The sequence below is a fragment of the Notothenia rossii genome (genome assembly GCF_949606895.1).
Source record: "Notothenia rossii genome assembly, chromosome: 2".
In the NCBI taxonomy this organism is placed as follows: Eukaryota; Metazoa; Chordata; class Actinopteri; order Perciformes; family Nototheniidae; genus Notothenia; species Notothenia rossii.
The window spans coordinates 59,011,802-59,034,303 of NC_136904.1; the positions used below are offsets into that span (position 1 = coordinate 59,011,802).

The following is a 22,502-nucleotide window of genomic DNA, read 5'->3' on the forward strand; positions in this document are numbered from 1 at the left end:
ACAGTTGTCTTCATTATAGCAAGGGGAGCGTGTCTGATACCGGTGTATTATTGAAACGTGCGTATTATACCCCCACAGAAACACAGAAACACGGAAACAAAGAAACACGGAAAGACAGAAACACAAAAATACAGAAAAAACAGAAAACACTGAAACCACAGAGGCACTGACACACAGAAACACCGAAACACAGCTCATCCAGAATGCAGCGGCTCGTCTGGTCTTCAACCTTCCCAAATTCTCCCACACCACACCGCTCCTCCGCTCCCTTCACTGGCTTCCAGTAACTGCTAGAATCCACTTCAAGACACTGGTACTTGCGTACCATGCTGTGAATGGATCTGGCCCTTCCTACATCCAGGACATGGTTAAACCGTACACCCCAGCACGTGCACTCCGCTCTGCATCAGCCAAACAGCTCGCTGCACCCGCACTGCGAGGGGGACCCAAGTTCCCGTCAGCAAAAACACGTGGGTTTGCTATCCTGGCTCCAAAATGGTGGAATGAGCTCCCCATTGAAATCAGGACAGCAGATAGCTTACACATCTTCCGACGCAAACTGAAAACTCATCTCTTTAGACTCCACTTCGAGCGATAGAATTACTAACAAAGCACTTATATACTAATAAAGGGCTGGCTTTCTAAATGCCAGTTGAGTAGCACTTGAAATGTTTGGCTCTATGAAACCTGATGTACTTATATGATTCTGTTTTCTTAAAGGTTGTATCTTCCTGGTCGAATGCACTTATTGTAAGTCGCTTTGGATAAAAGCGTCAGCTAAATGCAATGTAATGTAATGTAACAGAGACACAGAACCACAGCAACACGTATCTCACAGTTCCTTTGTGAGAGAATTACACACAAATCTGTCGAGTGTCAGTAAAAAGTGTTAAAATCACAAACGTGCCTTTTAGAGAAACAGTCTTTAAAAAAAAGAAAATCTAATCAGACAATGTACTTCATTTTCTAGTTTTAAGGTTTTGCATACCTCAAAGTATGTCTAAAAGTATATTGGCAAGAGAAAAAAGCCTAAATCTGCCTAGGCCATTAAAAGAAACCGAATTCCTTACAAAGTACTTCATATTCTATCTGTTGTTAAGTGTTGCATACATCAAAGTGTGTCTAAAAGTATCTAAGTAACACAAGAAAAGAGAAAAAAGCATTGATGTCAACAAAACTGGATTGTCCCATTGAAATAGCGTTAAAATCAAAAAGTGCCTTTAAAGGAAATGTATTCATACAAAGTATTTTATTTTCAAAAATGTTTAAGGTTTTGCATACATAAAAAGTGTATCTTACAGTTCCTTTGTGAGAGAATTACACAGAAATCTGCAGAGTGTCAGTAAAAAAGTGTTAAAATCACAAACTTACCTTTTAGAGAAACAGTCTTTAAGAAAAAATCTAATCAGACAATGTACTTCATTTTCTAGTTTTAAGGTTTTGCATACCTCAAAGTGTGTCTAAAAGTATCTTGGCAAGAGGAAAAAGCCTGAATCTGCCTAGGCCATTAAAAGAAACTGAGGGGGTAGGGATACGCTCACACAGTCACACACACACACCTTCACAGACACTGTTTTAGACTCCAGCCAGGGCCGTGGGAAGTAGGGGTGCTGAGGGTGCTGCAGCACCCCCTGGTGGAGGACAGGGGATCTGCACTTCCAAAAGATATAATAAAAAATAAATAAAAATTCAGCCTTGATGTAACGACATTCATAATTAAGTAAAGATAACACCCTTTTCACCCCGGTTACATTTTCCATTTGCCCTGTACGATGGGCACTGTAAGTGATGAAAGTGGGGGATGTTGGCTTAGCAGGCGCCCGCAGCTCACAGCCAAAGTGAGAGAGATAGAGAGAGGGGATACCGCGGTACCGGCGGGGATTGTTGTTAGCTTCTGCTGCGCTAACGGATATAAGAAGCTGTTTCTAAAATAATGTGGAGGGAGAGTCCTCTCCTGTCAGACTGAGAGGCTCAGTGAGGTAAAGGACTCTGAGGGCTTAGATAGTTCACTTTAGTCGAAGTTATCTCAGTGGGTCTCAAACGTTTTGATCACAATTTATGTAAACAAATATTTCCAAGGCACACCTTTATAATTATTAGGATAAATAAAAACAGGTTTGAAATCATTCCAATGTATACTATAGGACAGTAAACCAAAAATATTGTTTAAAACTGGAGAGATTTTAAAATATACATAAATAAATAAATGTTAACTGGTAAAATAAGATATGAATGAACAAAACAAATAAAATAAGTTACATGTATTTGTTATTGGCTATTGTAGGTTATTGGAAATGTTCATATACCTACTTATTTGATTAATAAAATGCAAACCGATCTTTTTCATATGGGTGTTTAGAGTTGTACCCCCTAGATCAGTCTCTAATTGGGCGCTCAAAGTGCACCAAATTGAAGCATTTTACTATAAAATGTTAAAAAAATCTTCCCGGGGGAGGGGCGGAGCTTCTTTTTTTTTTTTTTTGCTTGGCGCAGTTTTGGCGCCCCCCCTTTATATCTGCAACCATTATTCTTACATAAAAAAAAAAATTCTAACATAAGGGAAAATGAGCCAAAAATCTAAAACGGTCGGTCTAAGAGCCTCGGCTTTAGGTGTTCACAGTCAGAACATGCTAGAGCGCTGTGCATTGATGGGTATCGGTCAAGTGTTTATAAAACTGAGCGTTGAGGAAAGAAAGACTAACGTTAGAGAACTATGAAGAGGCAAAAGCCATCTGGGGCGCAGTATAAAAACAGAAGAAAAGAAGAAGAAGAGAAACGTGCCAAGGTGAAAGGTATGCAATTTTGATTGTATTGTCAACATTAGCGAATGGATCATGTAATCTTGCTAGTTAGCCAAGCCAACGTTAGCTAGCCAGCGTTTGTTATTGCCATTCAGTCGAAACTGTCATAAGGCTATTTTCTTTGTGTCATGAAATAGAAATATTAGTAATAATAACAATGTTAGTTTTGGTGTAGCGAGCTAGCCAGTGTGGTGGAATGTTAGTTAGTTGGTAACGTTAGCTAACGTTAAGTTTACCTCAGAAAGCACATTGACTATCCTAGTCAAACATTTGCCAAATTCAACCCTGTCATAATGTGCGCTAACGTTAGCTAACTAGCTCAGTGGTTCTCAACTCCAGTCCTGTTGAATGTTTTCGTTCCAACCCAGAACTAACACACCTGATTCAACTGTTCTAATAAGATAGGCATAGCTCTTGATTAGTTGAATCAGACCTGTCAGGCTGTCCTTATGCTTACTAACTAAATAATAGCTACATTTAACAAATGGAAATTATTCAATGTTGATAATACACATTTTGTTATATCATTTTAGATTCACTTTTAAAATATCTGGGACCATCTGCTGCATCAGTTGACAAGGAACCGCCATGCCCCTCAGCTGTGCCGGCTTCCTCAGGTGAGTGCAATGTGTCAATAGATGTTCCTGATGATACATAATTGAATGTGAAATCCAGTCAATATATTTGCTCTTGTGTGTTCTTTCTATATTTATAGACCTAGAACCACATGAAGGAACGTCAGAACAGCAAGCTGCTCATCCTGATGAGATGACCACTGATTCCACCCTGCCACTGACCACTGTGTCTGTTTGTTCTGGTGAGTACAATATGTCAATAGATGTTCCTGATGTGATGATAAATAATTGAATGTAAAAATGACTGTCGTGCCATTTCTAATCCAGCCAATATATTTGCTCTTGTGTGTTCTCTATATATGTATAGGCCCAGAACCACTGCAAGGAACGTCAGAACAGCCTGCTGCATCTCATCCTGATTGCACCACAGATTCCACCCATACACTCTTCTCAGGTGTGTGCCTGATGAATGTAAAGATGTTTAGCTATAAACCTAATTGTCCTCATGCTTTCAAATAATTGCTTTCTGTTTTTATTTACATTTTACACACTGTCCTTTTTGGAATTGGGGTTGTGTGTGTGTGTGTGTGTGTGTGTGTGTGTGTGTGTGTGTGTGTGTGTGTGTGTGTGTGTGTGTGTGTGTGTGTGTGTGTGTGTGTGTGTGTGTGTGTGTGTGTGTGTGTGTGTGTGTGTGTGTGTGTGTGTGTGTGTGTGTGTGTGTGTGTGAAGATATTGTGAATATGAGGTGAGAAAATGTGCTTCACATGCCCTCCAGATGCAGCAAAGACAGACGATCCACTACCAACCGATCCTGCTGACTGCCCTTCACATCTCACAGACACAATGAGGACAGAGTTTGTTCGGAGAGGACCATATCAGATAACACCTGATTTCATTTTCCCAAGGAGAGATGATGGGAGAAGTTGCCACCACCAGTACTTCAGCAGGACCTTAGTAAATGGAGAAAGGATCAAAAGAAGTTGGGTGACATATTCAAAAAAGAAGAACAGTCTTTTTTGTTTTTGTTGTCAACTTTTATCTCCAAAACAAATTCATTTAACAAATGCAGGACTGTCGGATTGGAAAAATGCAAGTGCTGCTTTGACCAGCCATGAAAATAGTCCGGAACACCTGAACAATTTGGCGTCATGGAAAGAATTGGCAGTTCGATTAAAACAAGGTACAACAATAGACAAACAAGAGCAGGCCCTCCTTGAGGCAGAGAAGAGTCGGTGGAGAGCAGTGCTGACACGACTGGTTGCTATTGTACAGTCTCTGGCAGGGCGAAATATGGCATTGAGAGGAAAGACAGAAATACTCCACTCTCCTTCAAATGGAAACTTTTTGAAAGAGGTTGAGCTTTTGGCGCAGTTTGACCCAGTGATGAAAGACCACATCCACAAGATTAAAAGTCAAACATCCCACCACAGCTACTTGGGCAAAACCATTCAGAATGAGTTGATTGAATGCATCAGTGGAAAGATTCTATCAACAATAGTGCAAGAAATAAAGAAATGCAAGTACTTTTCCCTCATTTTAGATTGCACCCCAGATGTTAGCCACACTGAACAGCTGTCAGTAGTCATCAGAATTGTGACACTGGAAGAAGACCCCCAGATTAAAGAGCACTTCATGGGATTCCTAGTAGCAGAGGAGTCCACTGGTGAAAGTTTGTCCGCCCTGATTTTGAAGAGGCTGGAGGAGTTGCAGATTGCCTTTGATGACTGCAGAGGACAGTCATATGACAACGGCGCAAATATGAGAGGGAAGAACAAGGGAGTACAGGCCAGGCTACTGCAGTTGAACCCAAGAGCTTTGTTTGTGCCTTGTGGGGCACATACACTCAATTTGGTCATTGCTGATGCTGCCAAAAGCTCCAAAGATGCCATATCATTTTTTGGCATTGTGCAGAAGCTATACTGCCTGTGTTCTGCCTCTACACAGAGATGGGCCATCCTCAAGAAACACGTCAACCTTTCACTCAAAATGTGGTCAGAAACCAGATGGGAGAGCAGAGTGAAAGCTGTGGAGCCTCTGCGATATGAAGCCGCAGCTGTGAGAGAGGCACTGCTTGAGGTGAGAAACCAGGCCAAAGACCCAATCATCAGGATTGAAGCCCAGTCTCTGGCAGAAGAAGTGGGGTCATTCCGCTTTTCACTGTGCACAGTGGTCTGGTATGACATGTTAAGTCAAATTCAGCAGGTGAGCAAAGTCCTGCAGTCCCAAACAATGCAAGTGGATGTAGCAGTAAGTCTACTGAAAAAGACTGAAAAAGCTCTCAAATCCTACAGAGCCACAGGCTTTGTGGCTGCACAAACATCAGCCAAGGACATGTGTGAAGACATGAATGTGGATGCAGTCCTTGTGCAAAAGCGGCTGAAGTCAACAAAGAGGCACTTCTCATATGAGTCTCCTGATGAGCCATTGAGGAATGCCTTGCAAAATCTGGAGGTAACGTTCTTTAACGTGGTGGTAGATGCTGCAGTGTCAGCACAAAAGGAGAGGTTTACCACTCTTGAACATGTGCAAGACAAGTTTGGCATTCTGTACAACTTCCCAGACCTGCCACACCAAGAGCTGATGAAGCAAGCAGAGGCACTTGCACACACCTTAAGTCATGGAGGGCAATCTGATTTGGATGGGAAGGAGCTGGCTCAGGAGTTGGAAAATGTACCTGACTTGCCATCAAAGAGCATGACAACTCTTGAGTTGTTGAAATTCATACACACAAAGCAGCTCACCGAAATATATCCCAACTTGTGTATTGCTTTGCGGATCAGTGCAACGCTACCAGTAACAGTAGCTTCAGCCGAGAGGAGTTTTTCCAAATTAAAACTCTTGAAAACATACCTGAGGTCCACCATGGCTCAAGAACGCCTCAGTGGTCTGGCTGTAATCAGTATTAACCATGAGGTTGGTGGTCAGATTTCATATGATGATGTGATTGATGACTTTGCAGCGAGGAAGGCCAGAAGGATTGCACTGTAAATGGAAACCAGTAGGAGCTAATATGTAGGCCAACCTTGTGTGATGATAGGGAGTGGAATGTAAATAGTTCTTGAGACAAAGTGAATTTGTAATTTTTATGTATTTGTTTGTTTATTTAGCATATTATATTTTGATTATTTGACATGTGTAACATATTTTACAATACATAATTTTCTTTTAAAGCAAATGTGCACGTTATTTTATTGTTTGTTATTGTTATTATTATTATTGTTTGTTAGCTAAGTTGTTTGTTTTAATTCTTTAGTGTGCACTTTACATTTCTTCTTAATTTTCTTTGAAAGCAAATTTGCACATTCTTTTATTGTTTGTTATTGATATTATTATTGTTTGTTAGCTAAGTTGTTTATTTGTTTTAATTCTTTAGTGTGCACTTTACATTTATTCTTAGCTCTTGTTCTTGCTTGTAATAAATAAAGCTGCAGTACTTTACTGTATAACTGTTAAGATGTTTTGATATTTTTTTCGGGGGGGGCGCAGTGGTGAAGCTCGCCTAGGGCACCAAATGTGCTAGGTCCGCCCCTGCGGGGGGATACCCCCGGACCCCCCGAGAGGATGTGAAGTCCACCCCCCCAATTAAAACATGTTATAATATATAATAAATTTGAAGCCTTGTTATATAAGCTGTGCACCATGTCAATATATTTCTCTTTTTGCAGTGTATTGGTCTTTTGTAGAGGTTTTTCATTGCCAGCTAAAATCTTGCCTAGCAGCACATTGGTCAGAACCAGCCCTGGTGTCATCCCCACAGCACCCCCCATTTGAAACATGTTCCCACGGCTATGACTCCAGACCTTTATAAACTAAAGTACTTCAACATTAGTTAACAGTATCCCCAAAAACCATTATGAATGATATTGCTAATACACACACACACACACACGCACACACACACACACACACACACACACACACACACACACACACACACACACACACACACACACACACACACAATCTTCCGCTCAACTTTTAGCAGAAACAAAGGCTACATTAATGTATTAAATCAATGTTAATCCATTTGTGTGGTTGTGGAATTAATGGACGTGCCGTTGTGCGATTGCGCAACGCAATATTTAACAAACTCTTCAACTACAACCCTAATTATATTTAAAAACAGTTTAGAAGGCCTCACGAAATACTTTAATGTACATTTTAATTTAAATGTGAAGGGATGTGTGTAATGTGGTGATTATTATTCACTCGCGGATCTATGGGTTGGGGTATTGTTGTTCACGGACATTATAGTTAACTGGACTTCATGTTGATGTGAAATCCGAAAACATTTAAAAAAAAAAAAAACGTTATTCCGAGTTTGCTTTCTTTTCTCTTTGAAGGTCATCACATAACGACATTGTAATACACGGTTTGGCTGCATTAAATATTACATATCTGCCGTAGATGGGTGATTCTCTGAATTCGGTGCACATTGGGTTCTCTGGATATGAAAAATATATCACAAAAAATTCTGTTTCTGAACATTGCATCTGATGAAGGACTATTTGAACTTCTGAGAAAATACCTTTTCCCACCTTAGGCATGAAATCCCAAACATTATTAGGAATTTCTTTGTCACTTAGGTTGTTTTTAATTCAACCCCGTAACAGGACATTTTGATACCTGTATGATTATAATTCTAAAACATATTCAAACCAATTCTTCCAGTGCCTTGGTAATCACCTGTCCCTTGTGTAAAATAACTTATTGGAAGTATATTTTATTTTATTCTAAATAATAATAATTTGACTGTCAAGTAGGAAATGGCACCTTAACGTAAAAGCGGTCTTCATAAATCATGAAAATATACTTTAACATTAACATTAGATTAGGCTTTCATGTATTTTCTACTTGTCCTCTAAATCTTGTATACAGTTTAACAAACATTAATCTAATATGTGTTATTATTATCAAAACATTTATGAAAATGTGTCACTGTAACGGGTTGAACACACTGTAACAGGGTTGAATGAATGACAACATTTAATCAACTTGAAATGTACTTAAATTAATTCATTAAAACAAACATGAGGAAGGAAACATATCATAAGGCATGTAAAATAACATCACATTTAGATTGAACGGATCTGTACAACAGTATGAGAAGAAAAATTAAGAGGCTGAATGCTGTATACAAAATCTCACTGGAATTGGTTTCACAATGTAACAATTGACATCACAACACGAGTTACACTCTAAATATAAACATTAACATTAAAATCATTTAATATGTTCTTCACAGGCTTTAATAGAATTAATCTCTCATTTCATCATGTATCAGCAGTAAAAACGTACATTGCTGTCTGCTCTAAAATCGGAAAATTGAGTGTTCACTAAACTCTGAACTAATACGTTTTATGAGTGAATATGGATGGTCTCTTATCTGATCTGTTGTTCCTGCTTTTTTGGTTCTTTCATCCATTAGTTTGTCAGTCTGTCCCAGATCTCATTCTTAATTTGCATGTGACGTGAATCACGTCCTGTCACAGGTTGAGGAGGCGGGATGAGCTCAAGTACATCATCAAACGGATACCACAGTACATCCTCTTGTAGAGGCCAAAAGAACCTGTTTTTGGTCATTCCAGCATGGTGCATGCATTTGACTTGAACGTCAATTTCATCTGTGGCAAGGATTTGTCCCGGATACAATGCTTTCTCATAAGTGAGCAGACACCACTTCCCTATTACCTCTGGGTTATCCCAATTGATTTCTTTCTGCCCTTGTGACACAGTAGCTGGCGACACGGTAGCTGACACGGTAGCTGGGACTTTCCTGAAAAAGCTGAAATGCTTTGTATTCCAGCATTCACATACTAGCTTCCCATAGGTGGAGCACATGCAGCTGACATCTCGCGATGTTATCTCCCCTCGAGCAAGAGTGATGACCTGATGGATTTGCATGGTTCCTGGGACTGGTGGAATGGTGTTTTCAATCTCAGCTTTCCTTTTCTGTCTTTCTTTAGCCTTCCGCCACTCCTTCCGCTTACACCTTTGAGCCCTCTTACTCAGGTCATTGATCGATTTCTTTTTCCCTTCTTCTGTATCTCTGTTCCATCGCTCACGCTCTTTCCTGAGGTATTCTTCCCTTCTCTGTGAATCTGCATTTCTTCTCGCCCTGTACTCTCTTTGCCTCTCTGCATTTGATTTAGCCATCTGATATGAAAATAATATGAAATAACATGAAATAGCATCTAGAGAACAGTCCAACCTTCAACCCTAATAATTCAACCCCGTAACAGTGATTCAACCCCGTAACAGTGTTTTTTGTTACAGGGTTGAATGTTACGGGGTTGAAGATTTTAGCTTAATGTAGCCATAAGTCAACATTAGCTAGGTTATGGAGCACCCCATGGCATGAGGAAAACAAGAAATTAATATATTTTCCCAAGGTAATTGTTTACTTTTTCTCAAACAGTAGTAAATATGATTTATGTACGTAACAGTGTTGAAAGGTTGAGCTTTACGATGTCACTCTGACAATAAAAACAATGAAATATAGCTAAGAAAGTATGCTCACACTTACCTCTCTTTAAAGTTTCAGCAGGAAAATGTTGAGTGATGTCACTTCCTGGGTGGTGAGGAAGTTGGACTGTACCATTCTTTTTTTAAAGGGGGGGATTGGTATGCTGTTATGGGGTTGAACAAAACTGGGGGACGTGATTAAATAGTGCTATTCTATAGATAATTCATGTTTTTTTCTCAATTTTTTTTTATTCAGGTTAAAGTAAACAGGAAAATGATTATATTAGCAGAAAAAACTTGTGGTTATTGACTATTTTTATTTGTTTTATATTAAATGAAAAAGTTACTTTGCTCAGTTGGGACATGCACATTTGGCTGAACTCTACGTCTCAGCAAGCCATAACATTTTTCAAAACATAATTTTTTTAATATGTTTGTGTGTTTTAATGCAAAGACACGTGGATCTTTCCATTTCCTGTTTTAAAATGCATTTTGTGGTTTACTTTATATGAAAATCTTTGAGGTTAACCTGTGGGACACAAAGTGCACCGATTTCAGAGAATCACCCAGTTCGCTATTTATAGAGCCCTGATGAGAGGACTTCTAGACAAACAGGAATAACTGCCGCCGAAACTGAATATGTGACGTGGATCATAAATATATCAGCAATCAAACAAAATTTTCAATTTCTCTTCACACAATACGTCTCCTAGCAGTATCAATACTGATTTGGCTGACTTTTATATTTGATCCAATCGGTATACATATGTACACCATAACGGTGCACAGCTGATAGAAAGGGACACCTGGTGGTTAAAGCACGTTATTGAAATGTATTATTTTTATTATTAGATATTAATAGGAGACACACACAGACAAACTAATAAGGCTTTATTTAAACATTAAAGAATACTTTAGGTTAAGGTCTTATTTTTAATAAGAAAAAAGCTTTGGGGGTATAAATATTAAGCCTGACAAAGTACTAATATATTGCTTTCCTGCAATGCTAACTACTGTATGTTTAAGCACTTACTTTAACTGATATTATACATATGTATTATACTCTTATAAGATGTATGTAGATCAGGGGTCTCAGACTCAATTTACCTGGGGGCCGCTGGACGTAGAGTCTGGGCAAGTCAGGGCCGCTTCAAGTATTCCGCAAAACATTTATTAAAAAATACAACATTAACAGTTCTTCAACATCTTCTTAACATGAACTGTTCTTCACAACATAAATATGTACAGTTGCTCTTTCTTGCCTACTCCTTGCTGGTAGAGACCTGGCAGCGCTTCCTCTCACACAAATGAGCCACATTTGGTTTGAGGGAGGAAGCAGTTGAAACCCTCAGTATGGCTTGAAGATGTGCATCAGTAAGTCTGGACCTGTACTTTGACTTATTGAAGTTAATGGTGGAGAAGAGCTGTTCACACATATATGTGCTCCCAAAAAGGCACATGGTCCGCTTGAACATCCTGGAAATCTCAGGGAAGGAGGGGGGCAATTCTCTCATGAACTGTCCAAGCTTGTCTGCTTTCCCATTCACTTCCCTGAACTTGGCTTTGAGCTCAGAATTGCACTGCAGGTCGATGAGCTCCATTTGAAGCACACCAGAGGCATTTTCCACATCAAAGGAGAAGGGGTCTGCAAACATTTGGAAAGTGGCTCTGTGTGTCTTGAAGTCTGCAAACCGCTGATCGAATTCCTCCTGTAGCTTCACAATGGCATCAATATACTTCTCACCACTGAATGCTGTGCCCCTTTCCATGAGAGCCTTGTATGCTGGGAAATGGCAGAGGTTTTTCTGAGGGAGCTGGGCTTTCCATAACATCAGTTTTGTAGAGAATGCTCTGACATTCTCATATGCTGCACTAACAAGCTGGCCCTGGCCCTGCAACTTCTTATTCAGAGCATTCAGCTCCTGTGTGATCTCAACAAGAAAAGCTAAGTCCATGAGCCATTTGGGATCACTCAGCTCGGGAACAGCCATCCCACCCTTCTCCAGCATGAATACTTTCAGATCTGTTCTCAACTCAAAAAACCTCTTCAGGACGTTTCCCCTGCTGAGCCAACGTACCTCTGTGAAGTAGAGCACATCCTCATATTCTGACTCAATTTCCTCCAAGAAAGCACGGAACTGGCGGTGCTTTAAGCCCCTGGATCTGATATGGTTGATGCATTTCACAACGACAGACATCATATTGTCAAACTTCAAGCATTTGCTGCAAAGGGCCTGCTGATGGATAATGCAGTGCAGAGCAATAGCCTCCTCCACACCCTCCTCCTCCAGTTTTCTTTGAACAAGTGCCACCAGCCCGTTTTTTCTCCCTGTCATTGATGGCGCTCCGTCCGTCGTAATTCCAACAAACCTCTTCCATGGCAGACCGATATCCGCAATGGCATCACACAGTTGCTGAAATATCTCCTGAGCGGTGGTCTGGCCATGCATTGGTTTCACTGTAAGCAACTCCTCTGTCACTTCAAAATTGTCATCAACACCACGGACATACATTGCGAACTGAGCGGTGTTAGTGATGTCTGTGCTCTCATCAAGAGCCACAGAGTATGCACGGAAAAGTTTGGCTTTGTCGCACAGCTGATCATATATGTCACTTGATAAGTCAGAAATGCGCTCTGCCACTGTGTTAGCTGACAGGCTGATGTTTTTGAACTGACCCTTCTTTTCCGGACAGACTATACTTGCAGCCTGCAACATGCATTTTTTAACAAACTCGCCTTCCGTAAACGGCTTTCCCGCCCTAGCAATCATCTCACTCACCACATAGCTAGCTTCAACTGCTAAATCAGCCTCATTGCTTCCTTTCTTGAAGAGATTTTGTTGCTTCCATAGAAAATAGCTCTGTGACTTTTTTCTCTCTCTCATCTCCCAGGTATTTTGCATACTCTGCATGTTTAGTTGAGTAGTGACGTTTGACGTTATACTCCTTGTATACAGCGATTTTCTCTGTGCATATAAGGCACGTTGCGTTTCCCCTGTACTCAACAAAAAAATATTCTGTCTCCCACTTCTCCTGAAACGTTCTGTGGTCATCATCCGTAGTAATATTCATCCCGCTTCAATCACATTAGTATGCATAGAAAGTGACAGGTGCTGTGACAGGTCACACCTACTTATGCTAATGAGCTAAGTCCCGCCTCCCCTTTGATCGAGGTGTGAAATCTCAAGTAGATGGGATATCCCAAGTAGGTGTGAGATCCGTCGATAGGAGGGGGGGTGATGTGTATTCACAGGTGTGAAAAGCCCCCACTGTTGCGCCTTATGGTGTATAATAAAAAATGTTTCAATCACATTAGTATGCATAAAAAGTGACAGGTGGGCCCGCCCCCAAGTGTGTGTGTGTGTGTGTGTGTGTGTGTGTGTGTGTGTGTGTGTGTGTGTGTGTGTGTGTGTGTGTGTGTGTGTGTGTGTGTGTGTGTGTGTGTGTGTGTGTGTGTGTGTGTGTGTGTGTGTGTGTGTGTGAATCAGTCATGGATGTCTTCACATGGAGGTGAAGACTCCTGTCTCTTAACACCCAAGGTCCTGCAGTCGGCTGAGGCTGTAAAAGTATAGAAAAAGCAGGTAGGAGGGGGTTGAGAGGAGACTCTGGGGTGTCAATATATCCAGACCAAAATATGCGTATTCAGAGCTGATCAGAACACAGAAAGGCTGGGAAATTATTTTTAGTTGTTGTCTACTATCTACATGTTTGTAATGTGTATGTACATATTTTCAATGCCATCTCTCTCTGTTTCTGCTGATGTGTAAAATATACAAAATAACGTTTTATATACTTACTCTCTTGTTAAAAGGCGATGAAGTTTGCAGCGTAAGCCAGCCATCAGTGTTCTAGTTTTAAGGCTTTGCATACCTCAAAGTGTGTCTAAAAGTATCTTGGCAAGAGAAAAAAAAGCCAAAATTCGCCTAGGTTATACAGGAACACAAGTAACTCTCAATGTATTCAGACAGAGTATGCAGATTGGGGCTGATCAGAACAAAGAAAGCACCTTCCTAGTCAAAAGTTAGTCTGCACACACTCCCTTACTGTCACCCTTACCTCGTCCTATGGCTGTCAGGCCTTTTGGTGTGTGTGTGTGTGTGTGTGTGTGTGTGTGTGTGTGTGTGTGTGTGTGTGTGTGTGTGTGTGTGTGTGTGTGTGTGTGTGTGTGTGTGTGTGTGTGTGTGTGTGTGTGTGTGTGTGTGTGTGTGTGTGTGTGTGTGTGTGTGAGCCTGGCCCTGCCCCCTCTGTATAGTGATAAGATGGAAGGAAGGGCTGAGGGGTTCTCTCTAAAACACAGTGTCTGTAAAGGTGGGGGGAGACTGTCTCCCCCCTTCCTGCCATCTCTCTCTCTGTTTCTGCTGATGTGTAAAATATACAAAATAACGTTTTATATACTTACTCTCTTGTTAAAAGGTGATGAAGTTTGCAGTGTAAGCCAGCCATCAGTGTTCTAGTTTTAAGGTTTTGCATACCTCAAAGTGTGTCTAAAAGTATCTTGGCAAGAGAAAAAATGTCAAAATCCGCCTAGGCCATTAAAAAGAAACTGCATTCTACGTTTTACAAATGAACAGACACAAATGCAGACTTGACTACTTGGCAGTTGATTAAAGCAGATGTGTCCTTTCTCATCTCTCAAAGGTTTGGGTCCTGTTCAACACCGGGTACAGAAATATATTCAATATACAGTCATTTGTACGTAAAGATGTTTTAAGTTGGAAGCACTTAGAAATATACATTTGATTGCATTTAAAGTGGCTGTAGACAACTTATCATAATGAAGTAGTTGATTGCACACATTTGTAATGGATGAAAAATAAAGACGACATTAGCATTTAAATTGGCTCCCTGTAAGACTTGCTTTCTCTATGAAATTATGTCTGGTTCTGAGTAGTGTTCTCCCTTTCACAATAAAAAGCCCAAACACAAGACTTTTCTGAATCACTGCAGGAAGTAATGTGCTAAAATGCAAATACAAATAGCTTACAGTAGCTCCCAATTAGTTGAACAATTGGAAAACCGCAAGGACTGTGGAAACACCTACTGGCAAAGGATTGTGGATGCAAATTATGCAAAGAGGAAGAAAAAACATTCTATCTAAAGCTATATAACACAATCTGCATATTGACAGTATGAGTACAACAAAAACAGTATGCATGTTGATGCAAACGACGATGTTCAGAAAACGATCAATCAAAATCGAAGGATCCAATGTATTTTTAAATGGAGCAGAAATAGAACTAGTCTCCCAGTTCAAGTATATTGAACAGGGAGTGTCATATTAGACTCGCACTTGACTTTTTAAGAAACATATCCAGAAAGTATCCAATACCATTAAATTCAACTTGCAACATTTTAAACAAATTAGACCTTTTCTTAACGGTCAATGCTGCAAAGTCATACCTCCACTGTATGATTCTATCCCACATTGAATACTGTTTTACAAACTGGTCGTTTGCTTGTGCCACACACCTGAAACCCATAGAACAGCTGTTCAAGAGAGCTATCCAGGTGTTTGACAGAAAGCCACAGTCATACCACAACTGTACCATCCTTGAAAATCACAATTTCTTGAGTTTTTGACAATTTTATGTCTTTTAAAAGTATGTGTTTTTTCAAAAATAATATTTACATGGGCTGGCCCCCCTCCCCTTGGGGGAATTCATCCACAGAAAACACACTGGACGCAGCACTAGGTCAGAAACCAGAGGAGACTGTGAAGTCCACCACAGACGGACCACCTTTGGACAAAATGTCCTCTCCATTAAAGGCAGCTCATTGTGGAATAGCCCCCCAACTAAGATACGGGATTGTCCCACTCTCAATAGTTTTAAAGGTCAACTTAAAGAATGGTTGAGCAACAATCAGACGTGTAATCACTGCTTAATAAATGCACTTTAACACAGGGGTATCTCCTCTTGCACTTTTATGTAGCGCTTTTTATCTTATCTTGCACTTTATATATCATAGCTGCTACATTGTACTGCCATATGGTAAATGCTTGTATGCTGCTCATGCTCTTTCTGCATATCATGTATTTTATTTTTGCTGTATATATAAATGTCATGTTCTTATATGCTGTATGTTACGGGACTATAGATGGAAATTAGCTCAAAGCTAAAATCCGGCTCATTTACACTTGTAAGCATTATTTCTGTTTTAAAGTGTTCATCAATGTGCACTACGGTGGCCCTGAAGAAAATTAAACATTAAAATATGTTATCGATGTCCCCATTCCCAGTTTGTTTTGGGAATAATTGCGATGTTTACTATGTTTTGGTAGCTCTTAACAAAACAGAATTGTTGTAAGAGACTGCGACTCTAAAAGGCAAGTTTGTGATTTTAACACTGTTTCGATTAAACAATACTGTGAGACTCTCCGCTCACACAGGGTTCAAATCGGGACGGAAAGATCAGGTTGGTGGAACACAGGCGTTTATGAACTCCAAACAATAATATGCGCGGGTCTCAAACGTTGCCCGGGTGGGAAACTTCACAGGTCCTTTGGCGACCTTCCAGGATCCCGCCTACTGCATAACAGACCAGAACCAGGTTACGACATGCTTTTCTTCCCCCACCTGATTCCGATCAGCTGTCTGGCCTCCGGCCGAGCCACTCCCTTCACTCCAGCAGCCAGCGCCCAAACCACACCCCGCTGCCACAAATACATTATACAATATTACGACTTTTTGCCATATTTTTAACACAATATACTTGTACCTTTTTTTTTTCTGGTTGTAGGGCTTCAAGATATTTTGCATGTCATGCATAAACACGGTGTCATCTTTTCCTTGAAACTGACGTGCTGTCCGTTTTACAAAACAAGTTATTTTTCTGCTTCTTCATCCTCTGAATTTTCCTCCCCCGTCCCTCTTCCTTCAGCCAGCACAACAAGAATCAAGGTGGATCTGTGAAATGAAACACCTCTTCCCAAAGCGTGACTTCCCTATTGAGAGCATGCGTCTAGGGCAGTAGGGTCTAAACCAATTGGCCAGATATACTAACATGCAGAACGTACGGTATGTTTGAAGACTAACCATTTATCCAGTTCAAGCTGTCTTTAAGATGTGACATTGCGCTCTGACTATTCCCCGTAAAATGGTGACAAACTATTACTTATTCTTAAATTTGACTTCTTGCTGCTTGGTTGAAAATGATAGATGAAAAATAACTTTTAAAAAAAAAGACTCAAACAGCGAGGGACATTATACTGGTGAAAAAACTCTCTATTCTACAGATGACTCCCCCCACTCAACGCAATAAGTCCCTCCCTCGACTTAGCAAAGCATCTAAAACTAAGGACCCCACTAAGACGACAGTTCGAAAACTAGCTATGGATCTGAGAAAAACCAAGTCTCCCCCCGCGAGTTGCAGCTAGGAACAAACTCCTGGAGTACCATCATCACCACCATTCTGGACACCCGAATCTTGCAGTACTACTGCTGCTTATTTTGCTCCTTGGGCCAAGACGTCTCTATTTATGGACACAGTGAAATCAGTGTTGGTTGATATTGTGGAGGGGGTGATACATCGGTACAGAGAAGAAATATAACACGATTGTCTGAATGACATGCCCGATTTTTTCTTCAGAAACAATTACAACGCGTTAATGAAAAGACTCTGGCTCACCGACTTCATTACTGAGATCGACCAGACTCTTATTGATAAAGACATTTTCACGGATGATTGGAGGATCCAAGGAGCTTCGGAGGCTTTTCTGCACAATCTCAAAAATTGTAGACGCCTCAAGGAGAGACTTGAAAAGATCCATGCCGAGTTGGATGGAGAAGAAGAAATCTAATAATCCCTAGTTGAAGCCAGGGATTTTTTTTTTTCGAAAAATTGACTTTTTCTTTAAAGTAAAATACAAATGGGGAACTACTATGCAAAACGCTCGGTATATGCATAGTAGTATATGTATATTGATAAGAATGTAGTCAATACCCTTTTAATAAGTGTGGTGATGAGGACGATTGAAAACAGAGTGAATAGTGATCCCTGTGTAAACAGAATGGCTGAAGTTTGTAAACTAGAAGACATTTTGGATATCGTTCGTTCTGGCAGTACTATTCCTGGTCATTGGGAAACGATTGTAAACGAAACATTTAAAGTGGTCCTGGAATCTTCATTTTCCGAAACATTCTGTAACATTACAGAAGAAATGAAACAAACATCAAAAGTGTATCATGTGCTCTCATTGTATGCTCTGTTTGTAGATGTAATGCATCTTTGTGTCAAAAACAGCATACACATGAATATTTTTGACTGAAGTGAAAAAACTCCATCATGATATTTCCAGTAATCTAATCTAAGCTGGAGACGGTCCTGGGGATGTTACAATCAGTATAACTATTGATTTTGTGTGTGAACAATTTAAATGTAAATAGGACATTTTTAAAAAGTTATTTAAAAAAGTGTTTTTTACATTTTAAAAACTGTTGTCTTCATTATAGCAAGGGGAGCGTGTCTGATACATGTGTATTACAGTCCTTCACATGCACTGTTGTCTTCATTATAACAAGGGGAGGGTAACAGTGAAGATGTATGATACATGTGTATTGAAACGTGCGTATTATACCCCCACAGAAACACAGAAACATGCAAACACAGAAACACAGAAACACAGAAAACACTGAAACCACTGAAACACTGAAAAAACACAGAAACACTGAAACACCGACACACAGAAACACCGAAACACAGAGACACAGAAACACAGAAACACCGAGACACAGAGACACAGAAACACAGAAACACAGAAACACAGAAACACAAAAACACAGAAAACACAGAAACACAAAAACACAAAAACACAGAAAACACACAAAACACAGAAACACAGAAACACAAAAACACAGAAACACAAAAACACAGAAAACACAGAAACACAGAAACACAAAAACACAAAAACACACAAAACACACAAAACACAGAAACACAAAAACACAGAAACACAAAAACACTGAAACACCGACACACAGAAACACAGAAAACACAGAAACACAGAACCATAGAAACACAGAAACACAGAAAACACAGAAAAACAGAAACACAAAAACACAAAAACACTGAAACACCGACACACCGAAACACCGAAAACACTGAAAACACAAAAAACAGGCTTCTGTGCTAGTATGGTTTTTGAATAAACACATCAGTATTTTAAAAAGTCGATGGGAGGCTGATACTTTTTGACTTTTTAAAATACTGATGTGTTTATTCAAAAACCATACTAGCACACAAGCCTGTTTTTTGTGTTTTCAGTGTTTTCGGTGTTTCTGTGTGTCGGTGTTTCAGTGTTTTTGTGTTTTTGTGTTTTTGTGTTTCTGTGTTTCTGTGTTTTCTGTGTTTTATGTGTGTCTGTGTGTCGGTGTTTCAGTGTTTTTGTGTTTCTGTGTTTTTGTGTTTCTGTGTTTTCTGTATTTTCTGTGTTTTTGTGTTTCTGTGTTTCTGTGTTTTTGTGTTTCTGTGTTTTCTGTGTTTCTGTGTTTTTGTGTTTCTGTGTTTCTGTGTTTTTGTGTTTTTCTGTGTTTCTGTGTTTCTGTGGTTCTGTGTCTCGGTGTGTCGGTGTTTCAGTGTTTTTGTGTTTTTGTGTTTTTGTGTTTCTGTGTTTCTGTGTTTTTGTGTTTTTGTGTTTCTGTGTTTCTGTGTTTCTGTGTCTCTGTGTCTCGGTGTTTCTGTGTTTCTGTGTTTCTGTGGTTCTGTGTCTCTGTGTTTCGGTGTTTCTGTGTGTCGGTGTTTCAGTGTTTCTGTGTTTTTTCAGTGTTTCAGTGGTTTCAGTGTTTTCTGTGTTTCTGTGTTTCCATGTTTCTGTGTTTCTGTGGGGGTATAATACGCACGTTTCAATACACATGTATCATACATCTTCACTGTTACACTCCCCTTGCTATAATGAAGACAACAGTTTTTAAAATGTAAAAAACACTTTTTTTTATTTTTAAAAAAATGTCCTATTTACATTTAAATTGTTCACACACAAAATCAATAGTTATACTGATTGTAACATCCCCAGGACCGTCTCCAGCTTAGAATTCCCCAGATTACTGGAAATATCATGATGGAGTTTTTTCACTTCAGTCAAAAATATTCATGTGTATGCTGTTTTTGACACAAAGATGCATTACATCTAAAAACAGAGCATACAATGAGAGCACATGATACACTTTTGATGTTTGTTTCATTTCTTCTGTAATGTTACAGAATGTTTCGGAAAATGAAGATTCCAGGACCACTTTAAATGTTTCGTTTACAATCGTTTCCCAATGACTAGGAATAGTACTGCCAGAATGAACGATATCCAAAATGTCTTCTAGTTTACAAACTTCAGCCATTCTGTTTACACAGGGATCACTATTCACTCTGTTTTCAATCGTCCTCATCACCACACTTATTAAAAGGGTATTGACTACATTCTGATCAATATACATATACTACTATGCATATACCGAGCGTTTTGCATAGTAGTTCCCCATTTGTATTTTACTTTAAAGAAAATGTCAATGTATCGAAAAAGAAAAAATCCCTGGCTTCAACCAACCGCAGGTTATTAGTCTTCTTCTTCTCCATCCAACTCGGCATGGATCTTTTCAAGTCTCTCCTTGAGGCGTCTACAATTTTTGAGATCGTGCAGAAAGGGCCTCCGAAGCGCCTTGGGTCCTCCAATCATCCGTGAAAATGTCTTTATCAATAAGAGTCTGGTCGATCTCAGTAATGAAGTCGGTGAGCCAGAGTCTTTTCATTAACGCGTTGTAATTGTTTCTGAAGAAAAAATTGGGCATGTCATTCAGACAATCGTGTTGCCTCTGGCCGGGGTGACTGACTCGGCCTCTGACTTTGCATATTTCTTCTCTGTACCGATGTATCACCCCCTCGACAATATCAACCAACACTGATTTCACTGTGTCCATAAACAGAGACGTCTTGGCCCAAGGAGCAAAATAAGCAGCAGTAGTACTGCAAGATTCGGGTGTCCAGAATGGTGGTGATGATGGTAGTCCAGGAGTTTGTTCCTAGCTGCAACTCACGGGGGGGGGGGGGGGGAGACTTGGTTTTTCTCAGATCCATAGCTAGTTTTCAAACTGTCGTCTTAGTGGGGTCCTTAGTTTTAGATGCTTTGCCGAGTGAAGGGAGGGACTTATTGCGTTGAGTGGGGTGAGTCATCTGTAGAATAGAGAGTTTTTTCACCAGTATAATGTCCCTCGCTGTTTGAGTCTTTTTTTTAAAAAGTTATTTTTCATCTATCATTTTCAACCAAGCAGCAAGAGGTCAAATTTAAGAATAAGTAATAGTTTGTCACGATTTTACGGGGAATAGTCAGAGCGCAATGTCACATCTTAAAGACAGCTTGAACTGGATAAATGGTTAGTCTTCAAACATACCGTACGTTCTGCATGTTAGTATATCTGGCCAATTGGTTTAGACCCTACTGCCCTAGAGGCATGCTCTCAATAGGGAAGTCACGCTTTGGGAAGAGGGGTTTCATTTCACAGATCCACCTTGATTCTTGTTGTGCTGGCCGAAGGAAGAGTGACGGGGGAGGAACATTCAAAGGATGAAGAAGCAGAAAAATTACTTGTTTTGTAAAATGGTCAGCACGTCAGTTTCAAGGAAAAGATGACACCGTGTTTATGCATGACATGCAAAATATCTTGAAGCCCTACAACCAGAAAAAAAAAAAAAAGGTACAAGTATATTGTGTTAAAAATATGGCAAAAAGTCGTAATATTGTATAATGTATTGTTTCATCGAAACAGTGTTAAAATCACAAACTTGCCTTTTAGAGTCGCAGTCTTTTACAAAAATTCTGTTTTGTTAAGAGCTACCAAAACATAGTAAACATCGCAATTATTCCCAAAACAAACTGGGAATGGGGACATCGATAACATATTTTAATGTTTAAATTTCTTCAGGGCCACCGTAGTGCACGTTGATGAACACTTTAAAACGAAAAATAATGCCTACAAGTGTAAATGAGCCGGATTTTTAGCATTGAGCTAATTTCCATCTATAGTCCCGTCACATACAGCATATAAGAACATGAAATGTATATATACAGCAAAAATAAAATACATGATATGCAGAAAGAGCATGAGCAGCATACAAGCATTTACCACATGGCAGTACAATGTAGCAGCTATGATATATAAAGTGCAAGATAAGATAAAAGCGCCACATAAAGTGCAAGAAGAGATACCCCTGTGTTAAAGTGCATTTATTTAGCGGTGATTACACGTCTGTTTGTTGCTCAACCATTCTTTAAGTTGACTTTTAAAACTATTGAGAGTGGGACAATCCCGTATCTCAGTTGGGGGGCTATTCCACAATGAGCTGCCTTTAATGGAGAGGACATTTTGTCCAAAGGTGGTCCGTCTGTGGTGGACTTCACAGTCTCCTCTGGTTTCTGACCTAGTGCTGCGTCCAGTGTGTTTTCTGTGGATGAATTCCCCCAAGGGGAGGGGGGCCAGCCCATGTATAGCTGATCTGATCAATGATGACATGTATAGCCGCATGTCATCATTTCAGCGCTGGTTGTCTTGGTGGTGCCCAGCAAACAATGTGGGCTTCGTGAATAATTGGACAGCCTTCTGGGGAAAACCTGGTCTGATTAAGAGAGACGGCATTCATCCTACTTTGGAAGGTGCAAATCTCATTTCGGCAAACATTT

The 22,502-nt window shown here is 39.9% G+C and overlaps 1 protein-coding gene and 1 long non-coding RNA gene across 2 annotated transcripts in view; both read left to right on the top strand.

Moving 5' to 3' along the window:
* The window catches only part of LOC307030768, a 174,417-nt gene that overhangs the window by 89,584 nt on the left and 62,331 nt on the right, over positions 1-22,502 (top strand). The window lies entirely within an intron of this gene.
* Positions 2,641-8,932, top strand: LOC307027914 (zinc finger MYM-type protein 1-like; the record flags this gene model as incomplete). The annotated part of the gene is made up of 6 exons (XM_079662610.1): positions 2,641-2,792; positions 3,335-3,418; positions 3,517-3,618; positions 3,744-3,830; positions 4,152-5,709; positions 8,869-8,932. The coding sequence occupies exons 1-6, from the start codon at positions 2,714-2,716 to the stop codon at positions 8,930-8,932; spliced, it is 1,974 nt and encodes a 657-aa protein (XP_079518736.1). The 5' UTR covers positions 2,641-2,713.